This window comes from Pituophis catenifer, unplaced genomic scaffold (genome assembly GCF_029215685.1).
Source record: "Pituophis catenifer annectens isolate HBS135680 unplaced genomic scaffold, rPitCat1.0.hap2 SCAF_6, whole genome shotgun sequence".
Classification (NCBI taxonomy): domain Eukaryota; kingdom Metazoa; phylum Chordata; class Lepidosauria; order Squamata; family Colubridae; genus Pituophis; species Pituophis catenifer.
This window is the reverse complement of record NW_027256886.1, coordinates 22,759,303-22,784,766: the sequence shown is the minus strand read 5'-3', so window position 1 is coordinate 22,784,766 and position 25,464 is coordinate 22,759,303. Positions and strand designations below refer to the sequence as shown.

The 25,464-nt window shown below is 38.7% G+C and overlaps 1 protein-coding gene across 1 annotated transcript in view; it reads right to left on the bottom strand.

Moving 5' to 3' along the window:
* Positions 1-21,936, bottom strand: part of PLCH1 (phospholipase C eta 1) — a 130,504-nt gene extending 108,568 nt beyond the window's left edge. Inside the window, exons 1-2 of the mRNA XM_070945186.1 lie at positions 21,849-21,936; positions 6,807-6,924 (exon numbers count right to left, since the gene is read on the bottom strand). Coding sequence (XP_070801287.1) covers positions 6,807-6,885 — 79 coding nt within the window. The 5' untranslated portion in view covers positions 6,886-6,924; positions 21,849-21,936. The remainder of the gene's footprint in view (positions 1-6,806; positions 6,925-21,848) is intronic.
* Between the last annotated feature and the right edge of the window lie 3,528 nt (positions 21,937-25,464).

Genomic DNA, 25,464 nt, shown 5'->3' with positions numbered 1-25,464 from the left:
CTCAGTTCACTCAATACTGATGTATCCAAGGAAGGGATCAAAAGAGGAAAACCATCTTCAGCAAAGTGAATTCAGGACTATTTTGTAAAATTTGTCAATCAAAAAAGTTCACCACTGGGTGAGGAATCAAACAAATGGTAAACAATTATGTTTCCAGCCCCGTTCCCCCCACCCAAAAATCCCAGAACCAAACAAATTTATTGTTTGTTTTAATCTGTCTGGCAAAATCATGTCCTCTTTCCACTTAATGTCAGGATAGATCTCACGTAACTAAGACTGAAAAAAATAAATCAACCAAGCGTCATTAACCTCATATAATGTGAAGCCGCTGGGTGAGATCATCCGTGGTTTTGGGGTGAGAGTCCATCAATATGCTGATGACACTCAGTTGTACATCTCCACCCCAGACCACCCCAATGATGCCCTTGATGTGATGTCCTGCTGCCTGGAGGCCGTGCGGGTCTGGATGGGGAGAAATAGGTTCAGACTCAACCCTTCCAAGACCGAGTGGCTGTGGCTTCCAGCGTCCCGATATAGTCAGCTGGTGCCATCGCTGACTATTGGGGGTGAATCTTTACTCCCCACAGAGAGGGCTCGCAATCTGGGTGTCCTCCTGTATGCACGGCTGTCTTTAGAAGAACATATGACGGCCGTGGCCAGGGGGGCTTTCTATCAGGTTCGCCTGATCCGCCAGTTGCGGCCCTTTTTGGACCGGGATGCCTTACGCATGGTCAGTCACACCCTTGTCACCTCTCGGCTGGACTACTGTAATGCTCTCTACATGGGGCTCCCCTTGAAGAGCACTCGGAAGCTCCAGCTGGTCCAGAATGCGGCCGCGCGGGTGGTTATGGGCGTGACTCATTGCGCCCATGTGACACCTCCCCTGCGCGAGCTGCACTGGCTCCCAGTGGTCTTCCGGGTGCGATTCAAGGTGTTGGTTACCACCTTTAAAACGCTCCATGGCTCAGGACCTGGATACCTTTGAGACCGACTTCTGCCACCAGTAGCTTCCCACCGGCCAATTCGCTCCCACAGAGAGGGACTCCTCAGAGCCATCGGCCAAGTTATGCCGGCTGGCGACACCCAGGGGAAGGGCCTTCTTTGTGGGAGCTCCTGCCATGTGGAACAAACTGCTCCCGGAAATTCGCAAGATCTCCGACCTCCGTGTGTTTCGCTGTGCCCTTAAGACTCTGCTGTTCCGCCAGGCAGGGCTATCTATGTAAATGATTTTTAAATTGGTGTTCTAAATTTTGGGTTTTAAATTCTGGCCAAAATTGTTTAATACTTTTAACTATTTTAAAACTGTTGTTGTATTTTGTGTTTTTAATTGGCTATACACTGCCCCAAGTCCTTAGGGAAGGGGGCGGTATATAAATTAAATTATAAATAAATAAAATAAATATAAAAACAAGTTAAACTGCAACTCAAAATGTTATTAATTATTAGGTTATAAATGTAATGTTCTAAAGAAATTAATATTCAAACAAACAGATCAGCCATCTGCAACTTAGCAACCGCCAGACATTCTGGGCCTGCAAAATTGTTGCCCAGAAGCCTGTTCATAGCAGGGAGCTGGATATTTCTGTTACATGATTAAGACTAGTGGAGCAGTTCTCTGTGGCCAATTAGCAGATTTTAAAATTATTAACATATTCTGGTACAGAGGCGATTTGCCACTAGCTACTCTTCCGCAGGGAACCCAAAAGTTAAGTGTGAGTTCACACATATTATAAGTCATACAGTACATATACATTTCAAGTCCCTATAGAATTCTATGATACACTTTCTCTTTAGAAGATTATGGATTAAGAAAAATTAATTTTAGAGAATATCATTATAATTGGGAGGGAAGTAATCCCTCCCAATGATAACAGTTTTCAAGACTTTCTTACTGTATGATTGAGAAGTCATTCTTAGTAGAATTAAAGAATCATATGGCTGAGGTATTTGGATCATTTTTCCATCTTTTGCTAAGGAATCCAAATTAAAGCGTCTCAGACAGATGGGGATCTAACCTCTGGGTGAAAATATTCAGTGAAGGGGAACTCATTACTTCTCTGGTTTATTTCATCCATTCTCAAACTGCTCTTACTGTTAATTCTTTTTTTAACCTTCTGTTGGAATCCACCTTCCTATTATTTAAATCCACCTGTAATCTATAATGAGAGAACTTGTCCTTATTATCTATTTACTATGAGAAAAAACCCAAACTTCTAATTTTCTAATTTTCTTATTTCTCCATGTATACAAACACACCAACCTCTCATTAGAGAGCAGTAGCAATGTTTTGAAAATATAGAAAAGTTCCAGATTTTCAGCTAACTGGCAGACCCCTAAAAAATTTTTTAAATCCCCTTAATCCACCCTAGTTGCTTTCAGAAACTTTCCATATTTTACTCTCTTGCAATAAAAAATGAGATGCTAATCATTAATATCTGCAGCCTTCTCTACTTCTGCCCTCAGCCTGGTGAATATTATGCTTCCAAGATGATAAGAATTTGAATTAATACATGCTAATTGTAATTCTAGCTTCAGCTATGGATATTAGATTTTTGCTCCTTTTTATATTCATATCAAAATTAACATGAAATCAGGTTTCTGCTGCAAAAAAATGAAACAGAGAACAGATAGGCAAACAATTCAATAACCTATCCTTTTTAACCCAAAGGAAACATATCAATTGCGTAAAAAACTATTATTGTTAACAGCAAGCAAGTACTTTCATCCATATAAAAATAATGATTGAAGCAATTTTTTTTTCAATTTGGTATGTTCCATCTGTGTTGGGCTACAGATCTCCCTGGCAGCTGCATTGCCAACATCTGGAGAGCACAAGCTCAGGGATCGAAATTTCTCTAGGTCACATCATTGGATCAAGTCAGCAATAGAAGATATGAAAATATGTAACATTTAACTGACTTTAACTGAAGTTAAAATCCATGAATTAAATTTCAGAACATTGTGTTAGCCTATTGAATTATACTTTATTCAGAAACCACGATCTGCAATGCTAGTTGGTGTAAGTTTCACTGCCAAAAGCCATCAGCATACCACTTGCACGGGAAAACAGAATGAAGTCAAGTGCTGCAGTAATTATGAGGGAGAAAAGAGGAAGAGCATTAAAGTGCTTGTAATGGTCTGTGGGAATTACTTTAGCAGATAAAAGGAAGTGCTGCAAGATAGACAAGCTTTGTGCAAAAAGTATTTTAGCCCACAGAAGAAAAGAGATATAGGAAGCATCTCAAAATTTTTCCTGGAAAGTTAAACTTAAGGAGAAGATAAATGCTTTCAGTCTTGCAAGATTCAGTTACTGTGACTTTACAATGAATGTAGTGTTAGTACTCATGGTTTGTACTTCTTATCTGGATTACTAGGTCTGACAGCTCTGATAGTGATCTTCTCTTTAATTCTTCTGAGTTCTCTAAACCAGCTTTCTTTGAAAGCACAACTAATATAATTGGGAGACACAAATGAGTGAGAGCATATTGCATCTATTCTCCACTGACAATACTACCAATTCTATTGTCTATGGAAATAGTCATTCAGGTCACAGTTGTCCCAAAGGTGCTTTTCAAGAGGGAACTGGACTTTTTTGGTTTTGGTTCAAAGAAAAGCCAAAAAAAGTTCAGTTGTCTCTTGAAAAAGCACCTTTGGGACTACCGACTCGATTCCTAGTATGGTATCAGGGAGAATAAAGCTTCTCTCTTGTTACTTCAAGTTGTAGCATTTTAGGCTGAAAATGCTTTTTTCAGCATTTCTGAATGAATCCACAGTCTTTGGTCAGGGCTTTGATTTCTAGTTTTACTATACAGCTAACAGAAAACCACTGAAAATAAACTGCAACAAAAACAGGCATTTTGAGCATCAAAGTATCTTCCAGCCCAGAACTGCATGTAGAGTCAAAGTTAAGGCCTGCAAGAAGTTGAGCTGTAGAGTCCTAAGAACATAAGCAACACCCTGCGGGATTAAACCTCTTTTTCTTCTAGTCCACGATTTTGTTTTTACAGTAGCAGTCACACGGCCATCAAGACTACTAACCATTGATTTCTATGGCTTCCATGAACTGGTCCAAACTAGCACCATATCTCATGATAAATTCAAGTGATATAGGAAAACAAAACTGAACTTGAAACAGGAATTGTAAAAAAAAAAAAAAAAAAAAAGGATTTCAATCCAAGGCCCAAAGACAATTTTCACCTTTTTAACTATTGCTCACCTGTATTAGTAATGCCCCAACACATACATAGCAGAGGTGGGTTTCAGCAGGTACTGACCAGTTCTGGAGAACCAGTAGCGGAAATTTTGAGTAGTTCGGAGAACCAGTAAATACCACCTCTGACTGGCCCCGCCCCCATCTATTCTCTGCCTCCTGAATCCCAGCTGATCGGGTGGAAATGGGGATTTTGCAATAACCATCCCCTAGAGTGGGTGGGAGTGGAGATTTTACAGTATCCTTCCCCTGCCACGCCACCAAGCCACACCCACCAAGCCATGCCATGCCCACCAAGCCATGCCATGCCCACAGAACCAGTAGTAAAAAAATTTAAAAACCCACCACTGATACATAGCATCTTTCAGAGAATTTTAACAATTTGAATGAAACCACAATTCTTTTTATTAGGTATAATCTTATATCATATGAATATATAACACTATAATTTACTAAGATATATGCTTGCAGCTGGGAGGACAGATGTTACACAGCATTGGAAAAAGACAGATTCACAATATCTGACTGGGAATTTATATTTATACAGAGAGAGAGAGAGAGAGAGAGAGAGAGAGAGAGAGAGAGAGAGAGAGAGTTTAAATTTAGGCAAAAATGATTTCCATGTATACTATATATCATGGCAAATACAAATATTTAGACTATTGTTTCTAAAGTTTATGATTATAAGCAATGTAAATTAGTTGGAATACACAGAAGTTGGAAGTCAGAAACCAAATATTTATCTACACTATTTTAGTAGGGATTTCTCTACTTAATTTTTGTTTCTTTTCATTCTTTTTTTTTAAGCATTAAAAATCATAGTACAGTGGAAATTTTGGCATTAAGGTCAAAGATTTATATTCTTTTTCATATTATACAATAATCCAATGTGCTCCATTGGTATACTGAGCTTAATTTATATAACTTTAGTAATTATTTTTCTCCATTTATAAACATCACATTCTTTGAAATTATACATTGTTTTAAATAAAATAATTCTTAATAATAGTATCCCGAGACCAGAAAATGCTAATTGTATATGGTTTCAGGCTGTAAACTGAAAACATTAGTAAATGATATTGTTCATTTCAAATCATATGCTGCCCTCTAGTGAGTTACTCCGTAGATTTAAGTTCAAGCAATAAATTCAGTTTTTGCTTGTGCTTGCAAGTCCTTGATTCTTACCAGAAATAGTTTAAAATTCGACCTTGAGCAAGATTCATTAATGTATCTTCCTTTATTTACTCAGGTACTTCTTATAGGATCACTACAATTATATAAGCTGCTCATTTTAGGACTGTTTTTCATGTTGCCTTTTTTTTAAAAAAAATGTACAAGATTGATATGTAGTATCATGTAGTGCGATCAAGAGAAGAATCAGTCTGGAGCCATTATGTTCCCTCAACCAATCCAAGTCCAATCCTACTTGAATTCTGTTCACTCTTATCAATTCAATGTTGACTGTTAATTAGATTCTTGTATATAGGCATGAGCAATAAATCTTCTTAACTGGAACTTAACATATGGTGCTGACTGATTCTTTGCCCCTGACGTATAGTACATATAGTATGTTATGTAGTATAGTTTTAAAGGACAAGAGTGCAAAAATGGACTTTGAGAAGCACATTCATATAAATGTAAGTGCATTTAGACTTATATTCATTTAATTACAATAGAGTGTTGATCCCATTAGCATAATAGGATTGTTGTTTGTTTTCCTACTCAGTTGACCAAGGGAGGTACAGTGATTTTTAAAAACAGTATGGAAAGAATCTTCCCCTACCCATCGTTGCTGTCAAGATCAATCTATCATTATACTGTAATTAATGGTATATAAAAAGAAATTAGGAATGTTTCTACCTTGAGTAGTCTACCCTTAAGTATGACTCAAACCATAGATTTTCACAGATTACTTAGGCAGGTTAACTGCACATTTTATTGACTTCAAAAGTGTATGTCCAGCAAGTTTCTAAAGAGTTGTTATATTATTAAATGTCAGTTTAAAATCCAGAAGTGAAATAATAGATGCATTCTAAAATAGCAAATTGAACAGTAGTAATATAGAACTATAAGCAGCACGTCAAATAGACAGAATGACATATTTGTAAACCTATTGTATCTTGAAAAAAGTATTCTTAAATGCATTTTGATCCCATTTTGTTTTCTTTTCTTTTACTCAAAAATGACAATAAAAATTTGCAGTAGTGTAAAATCATAGAAATTAGTACATTCCAACCTGAACCCTAACTGAGAAGGGCATATCAAAGCAATTCATTTTGGAATTGACAGGGTAGACTTCAGTAAACACATCTACAACTAACACAAAAGAAACACTGGGACCTGAATAAGTAGCTTAAATATTTCCACAGAATGCATTATTGGTTGCCATTACAATTTGCACAAAATGTAGCCAATGAGTAAGCAAGTAATCCACTTTCAAAACTAAACCCAGCTTTTATATGGCTTAATAAGAGATAAATAAGAATAAATAGGAGCCATTGATTCAGGAGGCACCACAGTGTAATTTCAGATGTATTTAAATGGAAGTAAGTAAATGGAGACAACAAAAAACCTGAAGCGATAATATACATCTTACCATGAAAAACACTATTGTCCACCAAAAAATGTCTGCAGTATTGAAGACAATTTCTTTTGTCCATGTTCCAGTAACTCATTGTCAGAAACTTTCTTCTTAATGTCAAAGACTGTTTACTCTGCAAAGGAAAGAAAAAGTGTTGGCAATGCACAGAGTTAAGAAAAACAATCTAGTGAAATTCATTCAAAGAAAGAAATTACATTTGGGGGCCAACATCAGTACAAACTAAAAATATAATTTCATTCTAAACGTTTCCAGCATTACTTTTTCAACCTTGGCCATTCTAGTGTAATCACCAAAGCAATTTGTATATTATTACATTTCCCCAGGGAAAGCAGGGAGGCGAAAGCTTCTGAATGGATGAAATGTAAGACACTGATTTCTAATAATGTAGATGAATAGCTTCATTTTATATAGAATCATATAAAACGATATAAAATTGTGTTATAAAGAAGCTTGGAGGTCACCTAGTCTAACCTACTGCTAAATATAGGATCTGCAATGCACCATATTCCATTATTAGAGCTTTTACCATTAAGACATTTTTCTTAATTCTTACTAGAAATCTATTCCAATCTTGCTATTTTAAGGCAAAGAGCAAAAAAATAAAAATAAAAAAAAATGATGTTCATGCCTCAATTTCCAGTGGAAAAAGCGTTTCAGAGAGGCATAGCAACTGAAGTCATACGTTTCCCAGAGCTGCATGGCTTCAAACTCCCTTGGTGGTCCTCAGAGTCACTTCTACAGTAGTGGCCAAAATGGTGGAAACCTTTTGGAAAAAGTGTATTTTATAAAACTAGCTAATAACATCACTTTTCTGGGGTAGTAGTACCATAAAATTATATAACATTGGAAAGATAATTTAATCAAGAATGTAATGCAATAACTTTTATGAAGGATTTGCTATTAGAATAGCAGTTACAGTATAAAGAAGAAAAGTGAAACACGTAGAAAAAACGAGATATATAAAAATTACCATGTCAGTTAATAGTTGGGTAATCTTTAGCATGAATTTACAATTTAGCCTTACAATGTCTTCCCATGGAGTGAACCAACTCTTTTAGTCCTGCAGCTGTTATAATGTGAAACCAAGATCGAATGATTGCTTCCATTAACTGGGTTTTATTGCTGGGTCGCTTCTGACTAACAAGTTTCTTTAGTCGGCTCCATAGATTTTCAATTGGGTTAAGGTCTGGGTTATTCCCAGGCCATTCCAGCAGTGGAATAGGATTATCTTGAAACTCCCCCCCCCAAAAAAAGTGGGATAATTAGCCATCAAACCTCAAAAATACACTTTTCCCAAAAGGTTTCCACAATTTTGGTCACAACTGTATGTCTGCAAAAAAACCTGCCATGGCAATATCCTGCCATATGCATTTTTAGATACAGAAATTAATACATGAAAATATTATAGGATGGGCATAAAACACCATTTGGGCTATTTGGAGTCCCAAGAATAAATGAGACTGGTAGTGTGCTGGATGGGTGGGTGATAGGTCATCTTGGAAAAATACTTTCCAATCCACTTTAAACAAAAGCTTACTATAATGTGTGCATATAGTCCGAAAAATTGACTTGACTGTTCATGATGAAAGATAGAAAGAAGGAAACATGGATAATAATAGTTTCTGAAGGTGGAACAGGTTATTTTTGGTAATGCCAAATCTTGGGGGGCGGGGGAATGAACATAACATCTAGCTGACCCAGGCAATATTGGAAAAGGAGGTGAAAACACATATTTGAACTCCTCATATTGACAGCCAGCTGAGCATAATTCCCATAGTTCTCCTTATTCCTATGTTTTTCAGACAATATTTCTTTGAGTTCTCTTTCTTCGGCTTTTCATTCCAAAACTGGGGAGGAGTTATCCATTCAAAATGGAAGCCATGACAGAACTTTTCCTTTTTTATAGAGAATTTTTACTTGAATAAAAGAAAAAATAAATATATAAAAGAAGGAAGAAAAAAGAAAAAAAGTAGTGCAGGAAACAATACCGTTAAAACAGAAGAAGGGGGAAAAAGATAATTAGTGACTTATGATCTTCATTACCGCAATTACTATCACAATTGTTATTCCTCCTTAAATACAACCAGGATCCCTTTAATCCCTTGTTCAACACTGTCTTAATTGTTCAATCTAAAAATCATTTTAGCTTTTTTCATTTTCAGATAAAAGACTGAAAAGGTTCAGTACTCTATAAAAATACTTGTTATTTTATCTTCTATTGTGTGTGCTTCAATTTTATATACATATGATTATTGTGCTAGCCCAGGGGTCTGCAACCTTAAATACTCAAAGAGCCATTTGGACCCATTTCCCACAGAGAAGAAAACACCGGGAGCCACAAAACCCTTCCCGTGCCTGACTATTTCTTGAACGGCCACAAAACTAACATATGTACTTGAATTAAACATTCTTTTCTTCTGAAACTTTTCTTTTCTTGGATTTATCCATGGTTGGCCTACCAGGGGTTGAAAAGCTCAATAAATTGTGTGCCGGCGGGTGTCGCTCATTGGTGGTTGTGACATATTTTGAGTGACAAGGAGCCACAGCAGAGGGGTGAAAGAGCCACATGCAGCTCCAGAGCCGCAGATTGCTGATCCCTGTGCTAGACAATGAAATAGTATTCTCCTCTATGTACTATCTGTCACAAAGAATATATTCTTCTGGATTGGCCCATCAATCCTCTCCTCCTTTCTAAAATGTTCACTCCTTTTAGTGATAACCATTTTTATTTATTCAACTTTGTAATCCATAAAAAGGGAATAAAAATAGGTGTTTTTTTTTACACATACATAACATGTGTCATAACACTTTATGGCAGGGGTCTCCAACCTTGGCAACTTTAAGACTTGTGGACTTCAACTCCCAGAATTCCTCAGCCAGCTTGCTGGGAGTTGAAGTCCACAAGTCTTAAAGTTGCCAAGGTTAGAGACCCCTGCAATTTATGGATTACTTTCAGCATTTCATAATTCTGTACATGGTCATCTCAGAATTTCATGATTCCCTTTTTTTCCTACTTCTTTGTTTAACATAGTCGATCATCTCTGTTAGCTAATTTAAACATTCTCCTTTCTCATACAGAGATATATATTACCTGTTTACAAAATTCAAAAAATATCTTAAATGGCATATATTTTTTTTTAAATTTGATTTATATGCCGCCCTTCTCCGGAGACTCAGGGCGGCTTACAATGCGTTAAGCAATAGCCTTCATCCTTTTGTATATTTATACAAAGTCATCTTATTGCCCCCACAAACTGGGTCCTCAATTTACCTACCTTAGAAAGGATGGAAGGCTGAGTCAACCTTGAGCCTGGGGAGATTCGAACTTGCAGTAATTGCAGGCAGCTGAATGTTAATAACAGGCTATTAGTCTGCTGCACCACCAGGCTCCTATTCCACATTTAACTGTCCCTTTAATCAGTTTTTTAGCTTTTTTATTCCAAAATCCAGTTAAGTTTTTTTGCATTTGATTCTTTTAAACTCTTTATAATTGGTTCCTTTCTTTTTACTTTAATCTTTCCCAGATCAAATGGGCCTGGGGAAAGGTGGCTTTGGGTGTTCCACTGTTCTGGAAAGACTCTTCATACTTAAAATTTGCTCCATTAATGCATGATTTAGAAAGTGGGTTGGGCAAACCTGGTATCCTTCCAAAAGGCTTTTGCATGAGGCTGTGACTTCTTCCATGGTTCCTAGTGCTCTCCTTGCAGGCTAGCTGAAGGGTCGCTACCGGTTTGCCCCGGTTCGGGCAAACTGGTAGTGGCGGCGGGAGGCTCCACCCACCCACCCAGATGCTTCTGTGCATGCGCAGAAGCATCGCGTGAGCAAGCACCCCTGAGCGAACTAGTAGTGATGGGTTTTGAAACCCGCCCCTGCTCCAGACCCACCAGACTGCTTCACGAGGAGCTCCTTCCCCCAGACTTCATGCTGGCAATCTCATGGCTTCTTATCTGGAGAAGCTCCATTAGTTCAAGCATATCTCCTGGCTATTGGTCTCTGTGTCATTCTGTGTTATTGTTTGTGGAGACGTGCTAGTTTGCCATGTTCGACCAGGAAGTCTCAATGAGACAACATTTCCAAGCTCTTCTTTCAAAACAACTGCAATGGAGATACCAAGTTTAGGATGATGTATCTCCTCTGTAGATAACCATAATGTACCATTCCTGGTCCTAGTAATCATAATGTACCATTCATTCCCATCTTAGTTTGACTGAGCCACTTACACTTGGCCAATTTCTTAACTTGCCTCTTTTCTCCATTGCCTACCATCAGTCATTTCCATTCCTTCACTGATTATTCCTTCATAATCTATGACAATTATGTGAAGACAGCATACATGGCACCACACATGGATCTCTTTAGCTTTGCCGTTGGATCAGAACAGCAGATTGTCACAGTTCAGTTTGTTTCTTCAGCCTAGAAAGCAATTATCCTAAGGAATATAAGGGAGCACTGACCCAATCTTTAATTAAATTGGACACTGAAATGAATTCTACACACAGTTTAAATGTTTAATGCCGCACATGTTTCATCTTGAGATGGCCTGGGAGAAACTTTTCTTCCCCAGAAGCTCTCAGATCTATATTTAGACTATGTTAATTGCAAAGGCCATGTTAATCCATTCTAAAGTGATTACACATTATCAATATAGTCTGTGTGTATATTATTCAGCTTTTCTTCCTAGCCATAAGATTAACTGCCAAGAGTGCTTCTTTATACAGTAAGTCATTTCTGAAAATAATCCTTACCTTACATGTGGAAAAATTATACCAGGTTGAAAACCTGCAATATCTGGATTATATAACAACCAGATTTCTAAACCTGAGATTGACCATTTCTTTTGCACTGTCCCCAGGAGAGAGTCAAACTTCTCTACTATCCTTCTTAGAGCAACCTTAACACACCAGGTGGTAGATACAAACCTCCCTCCTTATTGGTTTTTAAAACATGACAGCTGTATGTCTCTCCCTTTCCATGTTTTTGCCTCCCTAGAGTCCCTCATCCATCCTTTAGGAACATGTGATCACGCTGTCATTTTTTCTCTCTGAATTGCTTGCCAGCTGGGTAATGACACAAGTGAATGCTGACAAGCAAGCCATCTGGCTTTCTTTTTCTCCCTCAAGTTGTTAGCCATAGTTTCAATACTGCAACTGTTTTTTTTTCATGGAAAAAGAAAAAAGGCATGCCAGAAAAAACTTGATTGCATTACACCATCTTCTTAGATGGTGACTTGATCTACAGATGCAGCAGAATGACACAATAGGATCTTGAGTGCGAGAGATGAGAGAGGGGAGGGAGAGAGAGGGAGAGAGAGAGAGAGAGAGAGAGATGAGAAGGGGGTATAATCCAGGCTAAGTAGATGCAGCTATCAAATATGACAGAATGTGTAACTGTACAGGGAACAAGATAAGAAGCGAATTGGACTATTTTAAATGGATTATGAACCGTTTTTATATGTTTGTATATTGGTTTTTGATGTTGTGAGCCAGGCAGAATTACTTAGATGAGATCAAATGAGATGGAAACCCATACAAATCAGGAGGAGGAGGAGGAGGAGGAGGAGGAGGAGGAGGAGGAGGAGGAGGAGGAGGAGGAGGAGGAGATTATTCATTGTCTAGGGAAGAAAGGAAACATGAAAAAGACACTTAAAGTAAATCTGCTTTAATTAATTAGATATAAATTGTCTGAAGAATTTCTTTGACAGGCTTCCAAGAGTCTGTTACAATACCTTATTACCAATACATATCTTTCCAGACATTCAATATGGTTCTTTTTGCCTGAGAGTGACAGTCTGATGGGGCTTAACATCAAGTCACAATTATAATGTTGCTTTGTTATTGCAAAAAATAAAAAACCCAATTCTTTAGAGTATTACATAATCAAATGAAAATCCAACATTTTATTCCTAAAAATAAAGTGCCAAAGTAGAATAAAGAGTAGAATGAGGATTAAAATAAACTTCCTAACAATTAAGTGGCAAAGTAGCTAAAAGGGGAAAGAGAACAAACAAGATGCAATTATAATAACAATCTCCTGTTTATCGTACATAGCAAATAATCTTGATTTAAGCATTGCAATAAGACATCACTTAATAACAATTTATTGAATCAGCCAATAAATAATGCTGCAAGATTTATACACTATAATGGCTAGGATCTGGTCAAAACCAAAACCAAACATTTAATGGCTCAATGCAATGTGTCAATCCAATCACCAACCTGTATTATGATATTACATTAGCAGGTAATAGATTTTCTTCAGGATCTTCAACAGTCAACTTACATGCAAAAACAATAGAGCTGAGGTGGCACAGTGGTTAGAGTGCAGTACTGCAAGCTACTTCAGCTGATTGCTAGCTGCAGTTCAGCAGTTCAAATCTCACCGGCTCAAGGTTGACTTAGCCTTCCCTCCTTCCGAGGTGGGTAAAATGAGGAGCCAGATTGTTGAGGGCAATATGCTGACTCTGTAAACCGCTTAGAGAGGGCTGTAAAAGCACTATGAAGCGATATATAAGTCTATAAGTCTACTGCTATTCTGCATTGCTGCTTTCACCCTCCCTTGCCAGTTTTCCTGCACCAACATGATCCAAATCAATAGTCCCTTGGAATTATGCCTTCCAAAACCCACTGGGGATCCAGTCTCTAAACATGTCTTCTTGTTCTAGCTGCTGTGCAACTTCTTCTCACTTCAGTCAAATAGAATGCTTCCTTTGCACTAAAAAGTTCAATCAAAATAAAGACTGTGAACGATGGCAGAAGACCTACATATTTCTACTGGTATTCTAGACAGAGGGCCAAGATGGAGGCAAGCTACAATTACTTTAGTCTTAAAATATTGGACAACAAAAAAGACCAAAGTAGTAAGGGACCGGAGGGTGAGTAAGTTGCTACTATTTTTAATAAGTAAATTGGATGGGTCATTTTTCAACAGTTGTTTGGTGTTCCTGCAATTCCAGTATATGATAACTGACTTTTGTCAAAACTGTCTTATGTCAAATTTTTACATCAGTTTTGACAAACCAAAATATTCTTGGCTTAATTTCCTTAACCTCCTGTGGGAAACCAAAACTGCTCCAGTAATGATTGATTTGTTAGAAACACAACTGTGTCCTCATACTAATCTGATTAGAAATAAGGAGACGGTACTCCACTCTAGGATCAATCAAAATGTGACATCTTGTCTAGAGCAGTTCAGAGAAGTATTTACGATGTCATATTGGGTGGTAATGTTGCAGTCTATAATCCAACAAATCAGGATGGTACCAATTTGCGGAAAGCACATCTACTAAAATGACATTATGCATTAACAGTCAATCAATAGAGAGTTAATGTTTTCCAGAGAAAAATCATGTGGCCAAGCTATGCATTCAATAGATGACCTTGGGTGTAAATTGGAATCCTCATGTATCTTTACAATGTCAGCCATTGCTCACTGACACATGAAGGGTTCACTCGTTATAAATGATGCTCAAAATAAATCTACCATTTAATCTATATCAAATGATCTCTCATATCCAAAAGGGACAACATTTCTAGGGAAATACTAAAATAGGCTGTGTAAAGTCACCTAAACTTTGCTTTCACAAATGAAACATCGATATGTATATTTTTCATTAAATAAATCTCTAAAATAAAATGCACGCTTTTACTTTTGATTCCAATTAACTGCAGCAGAAAGTTGTACCATGTAGGCAAAAAAATGTACTTCCATATCATCTATTATTCTGTAATATGGAGAAATACATATCAGTTTCATGAGTAAAACACAGGTGATCTCAATCTCTTTTAATGTTAAATGTTTCGGCAAGGTGTCATATTTTCTGTTTGAATCCACAGTTGTCAGGATAAGTTCAGTCCCAAGATCATTTCCATCACAGAAAATATTCTGCAATTTAATGTTATGTCAGCTGGATCTCAAAAATAACAAAGATCCACATGTTTTTAGGCTGGGGAACTTGGTATGTTCTTGTATATAGCTACGTTACCTCATCCATCAAGTCTAGGCAGCTTGTGTCTCAAAAAAAACACAACAGCCACAGTTCATAAAATCCATCTTCAAAAGACGTCTCGATTCAAGGTCTCTACAAGAACGCCTAGTTTTCCTAGATACCATTACAAAGTAAGTGGGCCGCAACCAAGCTACCTGCTTCTGGGCTTCCACCACTTAACTTTTTGGGAAAGGGGGAGGGGGTGGAATCTGCAACCAGACCTCTCACTTGGTACATACCAGATGGGCAGATTCTATCTGCAATGTTATTTTGTTACAGCAGTTCTCATCAATTAACGAACTACCTCCCTGAATACTAGCCAACTTATATTTTAAGATCAGCTGGAGATACCCTTTTGTGTCCTAATTTTTATGATTGGTTCATAGTGAAGAAGCCAAGAATAAGGTTTCTTGACGACAGTGTTCTAGCAATGGACCTCTCTTTGGGAAATACTCAATTGTTTTTTTAAAGAGCTAGCTTGATATAGTGGTTAGGGCTCCAGGCTAAAAACCAGGAGACTGTGAGTTCTAGTTTCATGGCATGAAGGCCAGTGATTCTCATTTTCAGTTTAACTCACATTACTGTATAGGGTTGTTGTTATGGGAAAATAGGGGGAGGAAAGAATATTAGGTATGTTTCCACCTGCAGTTATTTATAAAAATAATAGTGGTGGAATTAAAATCTACAAATAAAAAAAATCTGCTGCACCATATTCTTCTTTAATATCAACTGCCAACAATAATTTTGCTCCTAAAAAACAATGTAGGAAGAATTATTCTTCTTTAAACTCATAGAGGAGATCACTTTTAATATTTCAGATTCAAACTCAACTCCTAGAATAAGCATAGTTCTACAATTCTTGCATTTTTCTTGCTTGCATGGGAAAGTAAACTTTTGCATTAAAGGGGGGAGAGGTCCTGAGGTATTCTAAACTAATCCACAAAGAAAGTAATTCTACAATTTTAATAATACAAGGTGTATCACTATATGTGCACTGTTGCAATTTTTGTATTAGCACTTTCAATACGTTCACATTAATTCTCCTACCAAGCTTACAGTATTTTGACAATGGACATGATTCCTTACTATCAGTGAAAGGTAAATCCTATAATTATTATGATGGTTTTAACTTCAAGACTTATAGCAAGTTAGTTCTTTAAGGTTAATGTTAGTCATCATGTTATGAGCCACGGTGGCCTAGTGGTTAGAGTGCAGTACTGCAGGCTACTTCTGCTGACTGCTGGCTGCTGGCAATTTGGCAATTCAAATCTCAGTGGCTCAAGGTTGACTCAGCCTTCCATCCTTCCGAGGTGAGTAAAACGAGGACCCAAATTGTTGGAGGCAATATGCTGACTCTGTAAATAACTTAGAGCAGACTGTAAAGCACCTGTGAAGTTTAGACCTATAAGTCTAAGTGCTCTTGCTCTTGCTATGTTACTGTACAAAATTTAAGACATAAAAGCGTCCTAATTCACTGTTCAACAAAAACTTTATCAGGACCAATCCAAATGCCACCAAAGTGTGTGAAATTTTCCACATTATCATGCCCATCACACATGATGGGACACAGAAGGAAGGGAATGGGAAAGAAGCAGAAAGCTTTTTAAAGGTCAGTGACCTCATGACCACAACACCTGGCCTTTAAAAAAAATCCTGCTTCTCCACCAAACTCTTGCTCCCCCCACCTCTTTATTAGCTAGCCCTGAATCGATAAAATTCCATTTTAATTTTTTCTTTATATCTGATGTTGCAGTCTTTTTTGTAAAGCGTCTTGCAAAATGTGTGGTTGAAAGATCAATCAAGTAATTTCTAATTATTTGTTGTTTTACTTGCCAATATGGAAATGATAAATCAGTTAACCTCTGTGGCAGCAAAGATCACTCTAAAAGTATACAGGTTACAGGAATGAAATGCAAGGAAATTCTGAAGTAATGGGGGACTATTTAAAGCTCTTGTTGGTTCTTTCATGGCAAAAATATTATCTAAGCATCCACAGTGAAAACTGATCCAGGAACTGATACAGCTATTAATAATTTCAATGCATTCAATCCCTCATTTACTTCTAGGACCATCATTTCATCATACTTTTTATCACAACTGCCAGTGGAAAAAAATCTTACTAAATAATTGCTTTATCTTATGGGTAGCTTTTGAAAATAAAAACTACACCTCTTGCTGAAAACTAAAGAAGATATGTTCAGATTATATAAAAAAACAAACATGCTAGGAATTACAAAATCCTCTGGACAATAAATACATTGTCATTTAGATACCAAAGTACAGACTATCGATTTAACCAATTTGATTTAAATAAAATGTGTCCTCACCTAACCTGATGAAAAGCTCTGCAGAATTCAAAAGTTTATACCTTCTTTTCTAACATTTTGGTCCATTATAATAAAGGTGGATTTCGGGTTTTGTTTCAAAGGGCTTTCAAAGGATGAAAACCTTACTTGGAAATAAGTCTCAATGAATTCATTCCTAAATAGGTAAGCACAGAATTGCATTCTTAACTCAACAACTCTAAACACTCTAAACAAATATGACTAGAAAGTTGGTTCCAATCCTAACAGGTTTACTGTATTTCTAGTGGCCTACATAATCCTATTGTTCTGGGAAATTAGGCGATTATGACTAGAATCAGTTCAGGAGACATGAAGTCCATTTCAAATTAAGGAAATCGATATAAAATTTTTAAAATCAGTTCTTCGCAGTGTTAGAAACCTTACACAATTTCCTCCCATATGTTAATAAAATGTTGCGGATAAAAGTGACACAGTGCAGTGGAAAGAAAATAACGAGTTAACTGGAACACCATGTGTTCAGGCCAAAACTGCCTTATGGTGTCCACAGTTGCTCAAACAATAAAAAATGCTGTCCATTTTCACAGCCAAGAAATCATTACCAGCACCAAATGCCCATGAAGAGGAATCTATGTTGATTAGTGAAAATGGGTGCAAGGAAAAGGAGAGAGACCAACAAATGTTGGTCTGGTTTGATAAGTGCATGCCTGGCTGCTTGAAAGACAAAGCTAAGCTAAGCTCCCCAGAACTATAAAAACGGTTGACCCTAGACATTAACCGTATTGACAGGGACTAAATGTAATGCTGTTAACCAACAAGTACAGCTAGCAGGGAGCAAGGAGGCTGTTTTGAAAAGATGAGGAAACAGGGCTTTTCAGCAGATTCCTGGAGCCTCTGTCAGTGTGCCAGTGCTTTAAGAGGGTAAAGTAGTAAGATAGGAGGTGAAGAGGAAAAGCAATCAACCAACTCGTAAGAGGTTAACCCTTTCCTCTGCCTGCCCTGTACAACAATCCATCTATTTAACACATATAAGGCATGATGCAGGAGATAAGAAGTTGGATGTGACATCCATACATCCCAGAAGACTCCGAGTTACCTTTGAGAACAAAAGCACTTAATCAAACCCACCACTGCTGGCATTGTTTGGATATAACTTCATCTAATATCAAAACAGAACAGACTGAAAAGTGTCAGCCCCATTTACCTGCCATCTTTTGTCACACACTGTCAGAGATAAGATAGTAGAGAAAGAAGGAGCTTCTAGTAATGACCTATTACTTTCTTCAGCATGTTTATCCCAAACTCCCATTTAATTCAGCAACACTTCTTATGCCCATTTAGGATCAAGCTGTCTTCGCAAAAAAAAAAAAAAAAAATCTTGAAATTTAAGGGCTCCTTTTTTAAAAAAAAATATTCAATACAAAAAAAATTAAACACTTGCTAGTAAAAAAAAAAAGTTATCATCTTATGTGCACCTACCTAAACAGCAAACCAACTGAACTGAGATAGCTTTCCTTCCAAGGAAATAACCTTGTATAGAGTTGCACTCACCTATTTTGCTTATAATCAACTTCTTATACAGGAAGAAGCAAATACAACCACATATAAATATATACATTCCTATTTTGGTACACATACTTGAAAAGCCACAATACTCACGATGTACGTGTCTTTTTTCTACCCAGAAACTATTTAGATATCTATCTATTGCAATACTATCTGTGTGGTCCACTATCTACTGCAATGTCTATCTATGTAGTTACTAGGAGTCGAAAACAACTTGGTGGCACATAATCAATCAATTGCAAAACCATAATTCAAGGCAGTTTACATAAACATAATTCACATAATAAAATTTGCATGTGTAGTTCAAGTCCAAAGTCTGTACCCAAAGCCCACTGGAATAAGATGGTTTTTGCTGCTCTGCTTCCCTCATCTCAGATGACAAGGCATTCTATGTCATGGGGGCCACCATAAAGAAAGAAGGGTCTACAGCACCCATGTCTTTAACCTCACATCCTGCCTTGTATGTTCAACCTATCTCAGGATGAATGCACAAGGCAGGATGGTCCTGATTGAGAGAGTTAATCCTGCAAGTACAAACGTAAAAATTAAAGCCAGCATCTTGAACTAGAGTTGGGAGATGTAGCCAGTGCAGCTACCTTAAGGTAACTATGATGCTGCTGAATCTACCCTCTTCTGTCAGCAGCCAGACCACTCACTGCATTCTGAACCAACTGTAACTTTTCAGTCCTCCTCAAGGACAGCCCCATATAAAGTGCACTGCAGTAGTCTAACCATGAGAAGTATGAATCACTAGGTACGGTGTGCCGTGTTTTAGCAATATTGCATTATTAGAGGAACAATATGCACATTGAATCTTCTGTACTGTCAGACAGATTTAAACTAGATACCAATGGGTATCTAGGAAATCTAAGACATACGAAGTAGTCTTTATACAGTAGAACCTCTGGTCAGGAATGCTTCTGACCATGACTAAATCGGGTTCCGACCAAAAAATTCACATTTTTTTTTTGCGGCCAATTTCCCCTTCCATGCCTTTTTTTTTTTTTTTTTGTAAGTGCCAAATTTCCAAAATTAGGTTCAGGTCACGACCAAATTGGTTTGCGACCAAAGTTATGGAATGAATTATGGTCATGACCAGAGGTTCTACTGCTAAATCCTAGGGAAGTTAATGTGGATCTGCACATGTACAATTATATAACTTGTGCAGAGATCTATGGTTTATATCAGGGGTGTCAAACTTGCGGCCAGCAGGCCGGATGCGTCATGCGCTGGCCATGCCCACCCCCAGTTTAGTGAAGGGAGGTAAATCATAATACATCACATGATGATGTGATGCCGCGAGTTTGACACCCCTGGTTTATATTCACTCCATTAAGTTTTTCATTACACCAAAGCTGCCTTTAAGATCATGACATCACCTTAAATAAAATGTCTTTTAAGTATTTAATAATATTAGTTATACAAAGCTTTCAGCTCATCAAAGTTCTGGATACATTATTTATTACCAGGTACTCGCAACTAAGTCCCCTAAAGATCAAGGGACTTAATTTCTGAGTAAATAAGCTTAATATTACATTAAATATTTGCTTTATTTCTTTTAAATGTTCTTGGTGCTTTACAGCATGAATTTTTTATCAGCTACCCCCAGACAACTCTTTATGCCTACTTTATAGTACAACCAGGGCTAAAAGTGCTGTGTTTCTAATCATTCATGATACAGTGTCAGAAAGGGGAATTTAAATTCAGTCTCTCACATTAGAGTTCAAAACTCAAGATTCACTATTCCAAAAGTTAGCTTTTAGTAACTTGGATCAAACCGATATCAATCATCAACCACTCCTGGAAATAAGCAATTCCCATTTAATCAGGCCTTCATCCTGCCCGATAAATTCCTTGAGCGCTCAAAAACCCCTGTGCATTGTTTTATATCTGAGTTCAAATACAAGGGCCCACCCTTCAGCTTCACAACAGCACTAAGGGGGGGCTAACCAAATTTTTAAAACACAGAAAGATCCAAAACTTAAACAAACGCTAAAATCAAGCCAATGAGAAAAGAGGCATCTGTAGAGAATTTTGTGCCTACTTTTTAATACAGCTAATCAACACACCAGCTCCTTTTGCTTGTTGCCTGATGCAGCCAATGTCTCTGCAGAGGCTGGTTTACTTAAGCCAACAAAAGGAGCTCTCAGTCACCTTTCTTCTCTCCTCCTCCTCCCCCCCCACCACCAATAAGTTTGGGGAGACGGGGAAGGGAATGATTGACCAACGGAGGCTGGTTTTCTGAGGGGAGTGAATCCACATGAGGCTACTTAGCGACTAGGAGGAAAGCGAGGAGATCTCAGTAAACAGATGGGAGATAATAAGCAGCCTCCACAATCCCCTCCCTTTTCTTCCGCCCCCTCCCCGGCTTTTTGTCTCTTCTAAAAGGATAAGAGAAATGGTCAAGGAAAAGCACTCCCACGGCCCACGGCCCCAGCTGGAAACGCAAATCTCCAATTACTTTCCACGACTTTGCAGACTGCAAACCCAAGGCAGCCTTTCCTCGAGGTCTCGGTAGCCCTCCAGAGATCTTAACAATACTTCCCAGGGAACGCGCATTGGGCCGGAGACTAAGGAAAGAACGACCCTAAGGAATACAAATAAGGAAGCCTTGTTTGTTTGAAGGTGCGAGACCGGAGAATGACCGGGGATGGAGCGAGTCTCCTTCATCACCAGCGCCGAGGGTGGGCTCATCACGGGGGTTAACAGGAGCTCCACGCAGCTGGAAAGGAGGCGCTCCAGAAGTTGAGCGGAGTTCTTTGCCATCCCAACGGGACACGTGCAGGTGGGCCGCCCGGGGGATCGCCCCCCCCCAAACCTTTGCAAGGTAGCACCCTCGGCACTGCGAAGGAAGAGGCGACTAGCGCCACAGCCTGTTCGGGGGTTTTTTGCCTGCGAGGTTTCCCAGGAGCACAAAGGATGTCCTACTCTTCCTTTCTAGATGCCGCGAGACCACCCGGCTCCCCTCCGAAACAATTGTCGTCCCCCCCCCCCAAAAAAAGCCCTCCAAACGTGTGTTGAGTAGTCCCGCTCTCGTACTTCCCAGGCTTTGGGGGGGTTAGGAAACCCAAACATATCTGGAGGGCGCCCGGTTGGGGAAAGCTTTGCTAAAGTTCCCTTGCAACCTTTCCTGATTATCCGAGAAGTCCAGCAGCCCCCCCCCCCAACTCTTTTCATACCCACCTTTCCAGGTTTCTTGCTTCAACCTTTCCTTGCGCCTTTTTTTTTCTTTTCTTTCTTTTTCTTCTCCTCTTCTTCTTCTTCTCTCTCTCTCTCTTTCTCTCTCGTTTTCCTGCTCCTGCTGCTGAACCTGAAATGGTTTTGAAGACTTTCGCGCACCAGGCGGCAAAGACTCCGGCCGCCCCCCCAGCCCAGCTCTTTTCAGCTGCCGCCACAACCTGCTTTCTCATTCAAACGCACAGCGAGCCACCCCCAACGGCGCGGAGGCGAGGAGAAAAACTCGGAGCGCGTTTTATGGAATCCGGAATGGCTCCTGCAAACTGCTGGGGATTAAATCGCTTGATAGCGTATGGGGCCTGGTTGGGAGTTTGGGCTCAAATCTGATTAAAAGCCCCGATCAAACCTGGAAATGTCATGAATATTTTAAAGCTGCTTCCCCGTGACACAGTGAGCCACAAAAGATATGCACTTGGGGAAATGCAGTTGTGTATTACCTATTTTAGGGTTGGCTTCACACCATCAGTCAAACCAGCCCAAAATCTTTATTTGAACGCACACACTTGAGATACAGGTTTATCAACCTGATTTTAGCCTGGCTGTATCTCACAAACCTAGTGCATGTAAGTTATGGTTTAGTAAGTTGTGAAAACACAAAAGGTACAATATATTGTATAACTTAACTCCATGAATTCCTTGACTTTTAATCATAACTGTCATGCAACCGTGCTTATACTGTAATAACAAGTAGATTATATCTCATCTGCATGTAATCTGGATGTCTCTGTTGATTGAAGACCACCACTTCCTCTATTCATCTACCCATCTAATCAGATCCAACAGGGCCAACCTCCTTCATGTCTCATCTTTACAAGACTGTCATCTGATGGAAACACTGGAAACGGGCTTTTTGACTGTTGTCTCCACACTGGAATTCTCTCCCTGTGGAGGTTCAATAAACTCCATGAATCCTAGACTTTAGGACCCAGGAAGATTAAATAGTACCTAGGAAGGACCTATTTAACATGAGCATCTAATGACTGAATGTGGGTTTTGCAAACATATGGCTTCTGTATTTTTCCCTCAATATATCTTGTGAGTTCATTTTTTATGCATATTTATAAGGATCTTGTGGCTTCATTACTACATCTTTTTTCTCCCTCCCCAATATTTTTTCATTACCCGCTGGCTGGACACTAAAGACGGTATCATCAGGATGAGCATGGAGGACTTGAGGGAGGCAGTGCAAGACAGAGGGGCATAGACAGTGCAGATTCATAGGCTGGCTAAAGGTTGAATACAACTGAATGGCTGATGATGACAATGACAATATATTTTATAACAGCAGTAGTGGGATTCACTTACTTTTGCTACCGGTTTGCAAATGTGAGCGCTCGCACACTCGCTTTGCTTGCATGCGCCATGTCTGCGCATGCGCAGAACCTTCTGTGCATGCGCAGAGTTTCTGTGATGACGTTCAGGTGGGTGGGCGGAGCCTCCTGATGCCGCTACCAATTCGCCTGAACTGGGTAGAACTGGTAGAAACCCACCACTGTATAACAGGCTGCATAATGAAAATATTGGGATATTTTGAAAGGTTGCATCTAATAAAACATTTATCTAATGCCTTTGTTGTGGGACGTAAAAACTCTTTTGGGTTACCCTTTATTGGGATATTATGATTGCTTTTCTTAGGGTTTGCCCCACACAACTGCAAAGTCCACCTATTTTGCACCGCACACATTTAATTCACATAGCGAAGCTATCAGTACACGATGGACCAATTTTGTTTGTTTGTTGTTGTGTTTCAGCCAACCAGTTGTACAGTCTGATGCTTACCTGGGCTGGAAAGAAATAACTGGCTCAAGATCCAACTGGCTCTCGTGCCTATGGGGAATAGAACCTAGGTTTTCCTAGCCCAGCACCTTTAACCACTACACTACACCACACTAGCTGTCTAGTTAACTGGGCCACTAATCCCAATAAAGAAAAATATATGGAAGAAACAAGACGTAAAAGGCTATATGACATCAATAACTCTACTTCTGCTTTTTGCTAATGAGTATATTACAGTAATGTTAATATGAATTCCTTTAAGGCATCTCTAGAAATTATTTCACATGAAGGTATAATTACTTGGCATGCTTATACATTGCTTCTACATACATGTATATTTATGAGCCAGTTTAGTCTAGTGGTTAAGACACCAAGCTAGAAAATAGGAGACCGTGAGTTCTAGTCCTGTCCAAGCTAGTAGTACATCAGAATCATATTGACCTTCAGTGTAAATGATACAATTTAACAATTCTTTATAATGCTGCTAACTAGGGGTGAAATTCAGCAGGTTCTGACAGGTTCTGGAGAATCGGTAGCAGAAATTTTGAGTAGTTCAGAGAACCAGAAAATACCACCTCTCGCTGGCCCCAGAGGGAATTGAGATTTTTCAATATCCTTCCCCCAGGAGTGGGGAGAGAATGGAGATTTTGCAGTATCCTTCCCCTGCCACGCCCAAGCCACGCCACGCCCACCAAGCCACACCACGCCCACCAAGCCACGCCCACAGAAGTGGTAGTAAAAAAATTTGAATTCCACCACTGCTGCTAACCCATTCCATTTTCTGGAACTCGCTTAAACTAATCTTACGGCTTTATAGTTTTTGCTTTATTATATGGTTGCAGCATTCTTCAAAACCAATCAGTTTGATGTAGTGGATCAATAGTAGACAGGGAATAGCTCTAATTAGACAGCTTCAAATCTTCATTTAGTCAGCTCACTAAGTCATCCCGAAGATTGTTTGGTTTGGCTAAGTGTGTCCTGTGAATTCATTGATTGTGATTTAAACATTTCAAATTATAGGTTAATGAACTCTGTGAACTTGGCCACTGTGACTTAGTTGATAAACCATGAACAACAAATGCATAGTTTACACTGTTGTGCAATTCAAACCAATTCCTCCATTTAATTTGCCTCATTCAGTTGTAAGAATAAGATGCACAGGCACTATGAATGCCATGTTGAACAACGCAGGAGGTAAATAAACCAAAGCAAAAAAAAAAAAAAAAAAAGCAACTTCTACTCAGTGCATACAGAGTATCTTGTATGTATCAGAGTATTGTTTTGTTTGCTTGTTATTACAGTTCATTTTAAAAGGTAATACTGTGTCTAAATTTGTCTTCCAGTTTCTGGCAAGTTCTGTTCTCCAAGAAATCTTGTTTTCCTACTTCATACCCACTGACAGTGCCTTTGTTGGTATTTCTGAATCTCCTTTCATACTGTAAAGCAGATAAAGCTACTGATATTATTGGTATAGAGAGCGAAGAAGATGTAGTGGTTAAGGCATTGACCAGAAACTGGGAGTCTGTGAGTTCCAATCCCACCTTGGGCACAAAGCCAACTGGGGGACCTTGGGCCAGTCACTTTTTCTTAGCTCTAGGAAGGAAACAATGGCAAACTACTTCTGAAAAACCCTGCCAAGGAAACTGCAGGAACTTCTCCAAGCAGTCTGAGAACACAATTGAACAGAAGGGTAAAATAATTACTATACAGCCTCCATTCCTTTGCAATCTGTTTGTCTGCCCATCCTGAAATGAAATCCTTCTGTTTCCCTTTTACCATATTAGTC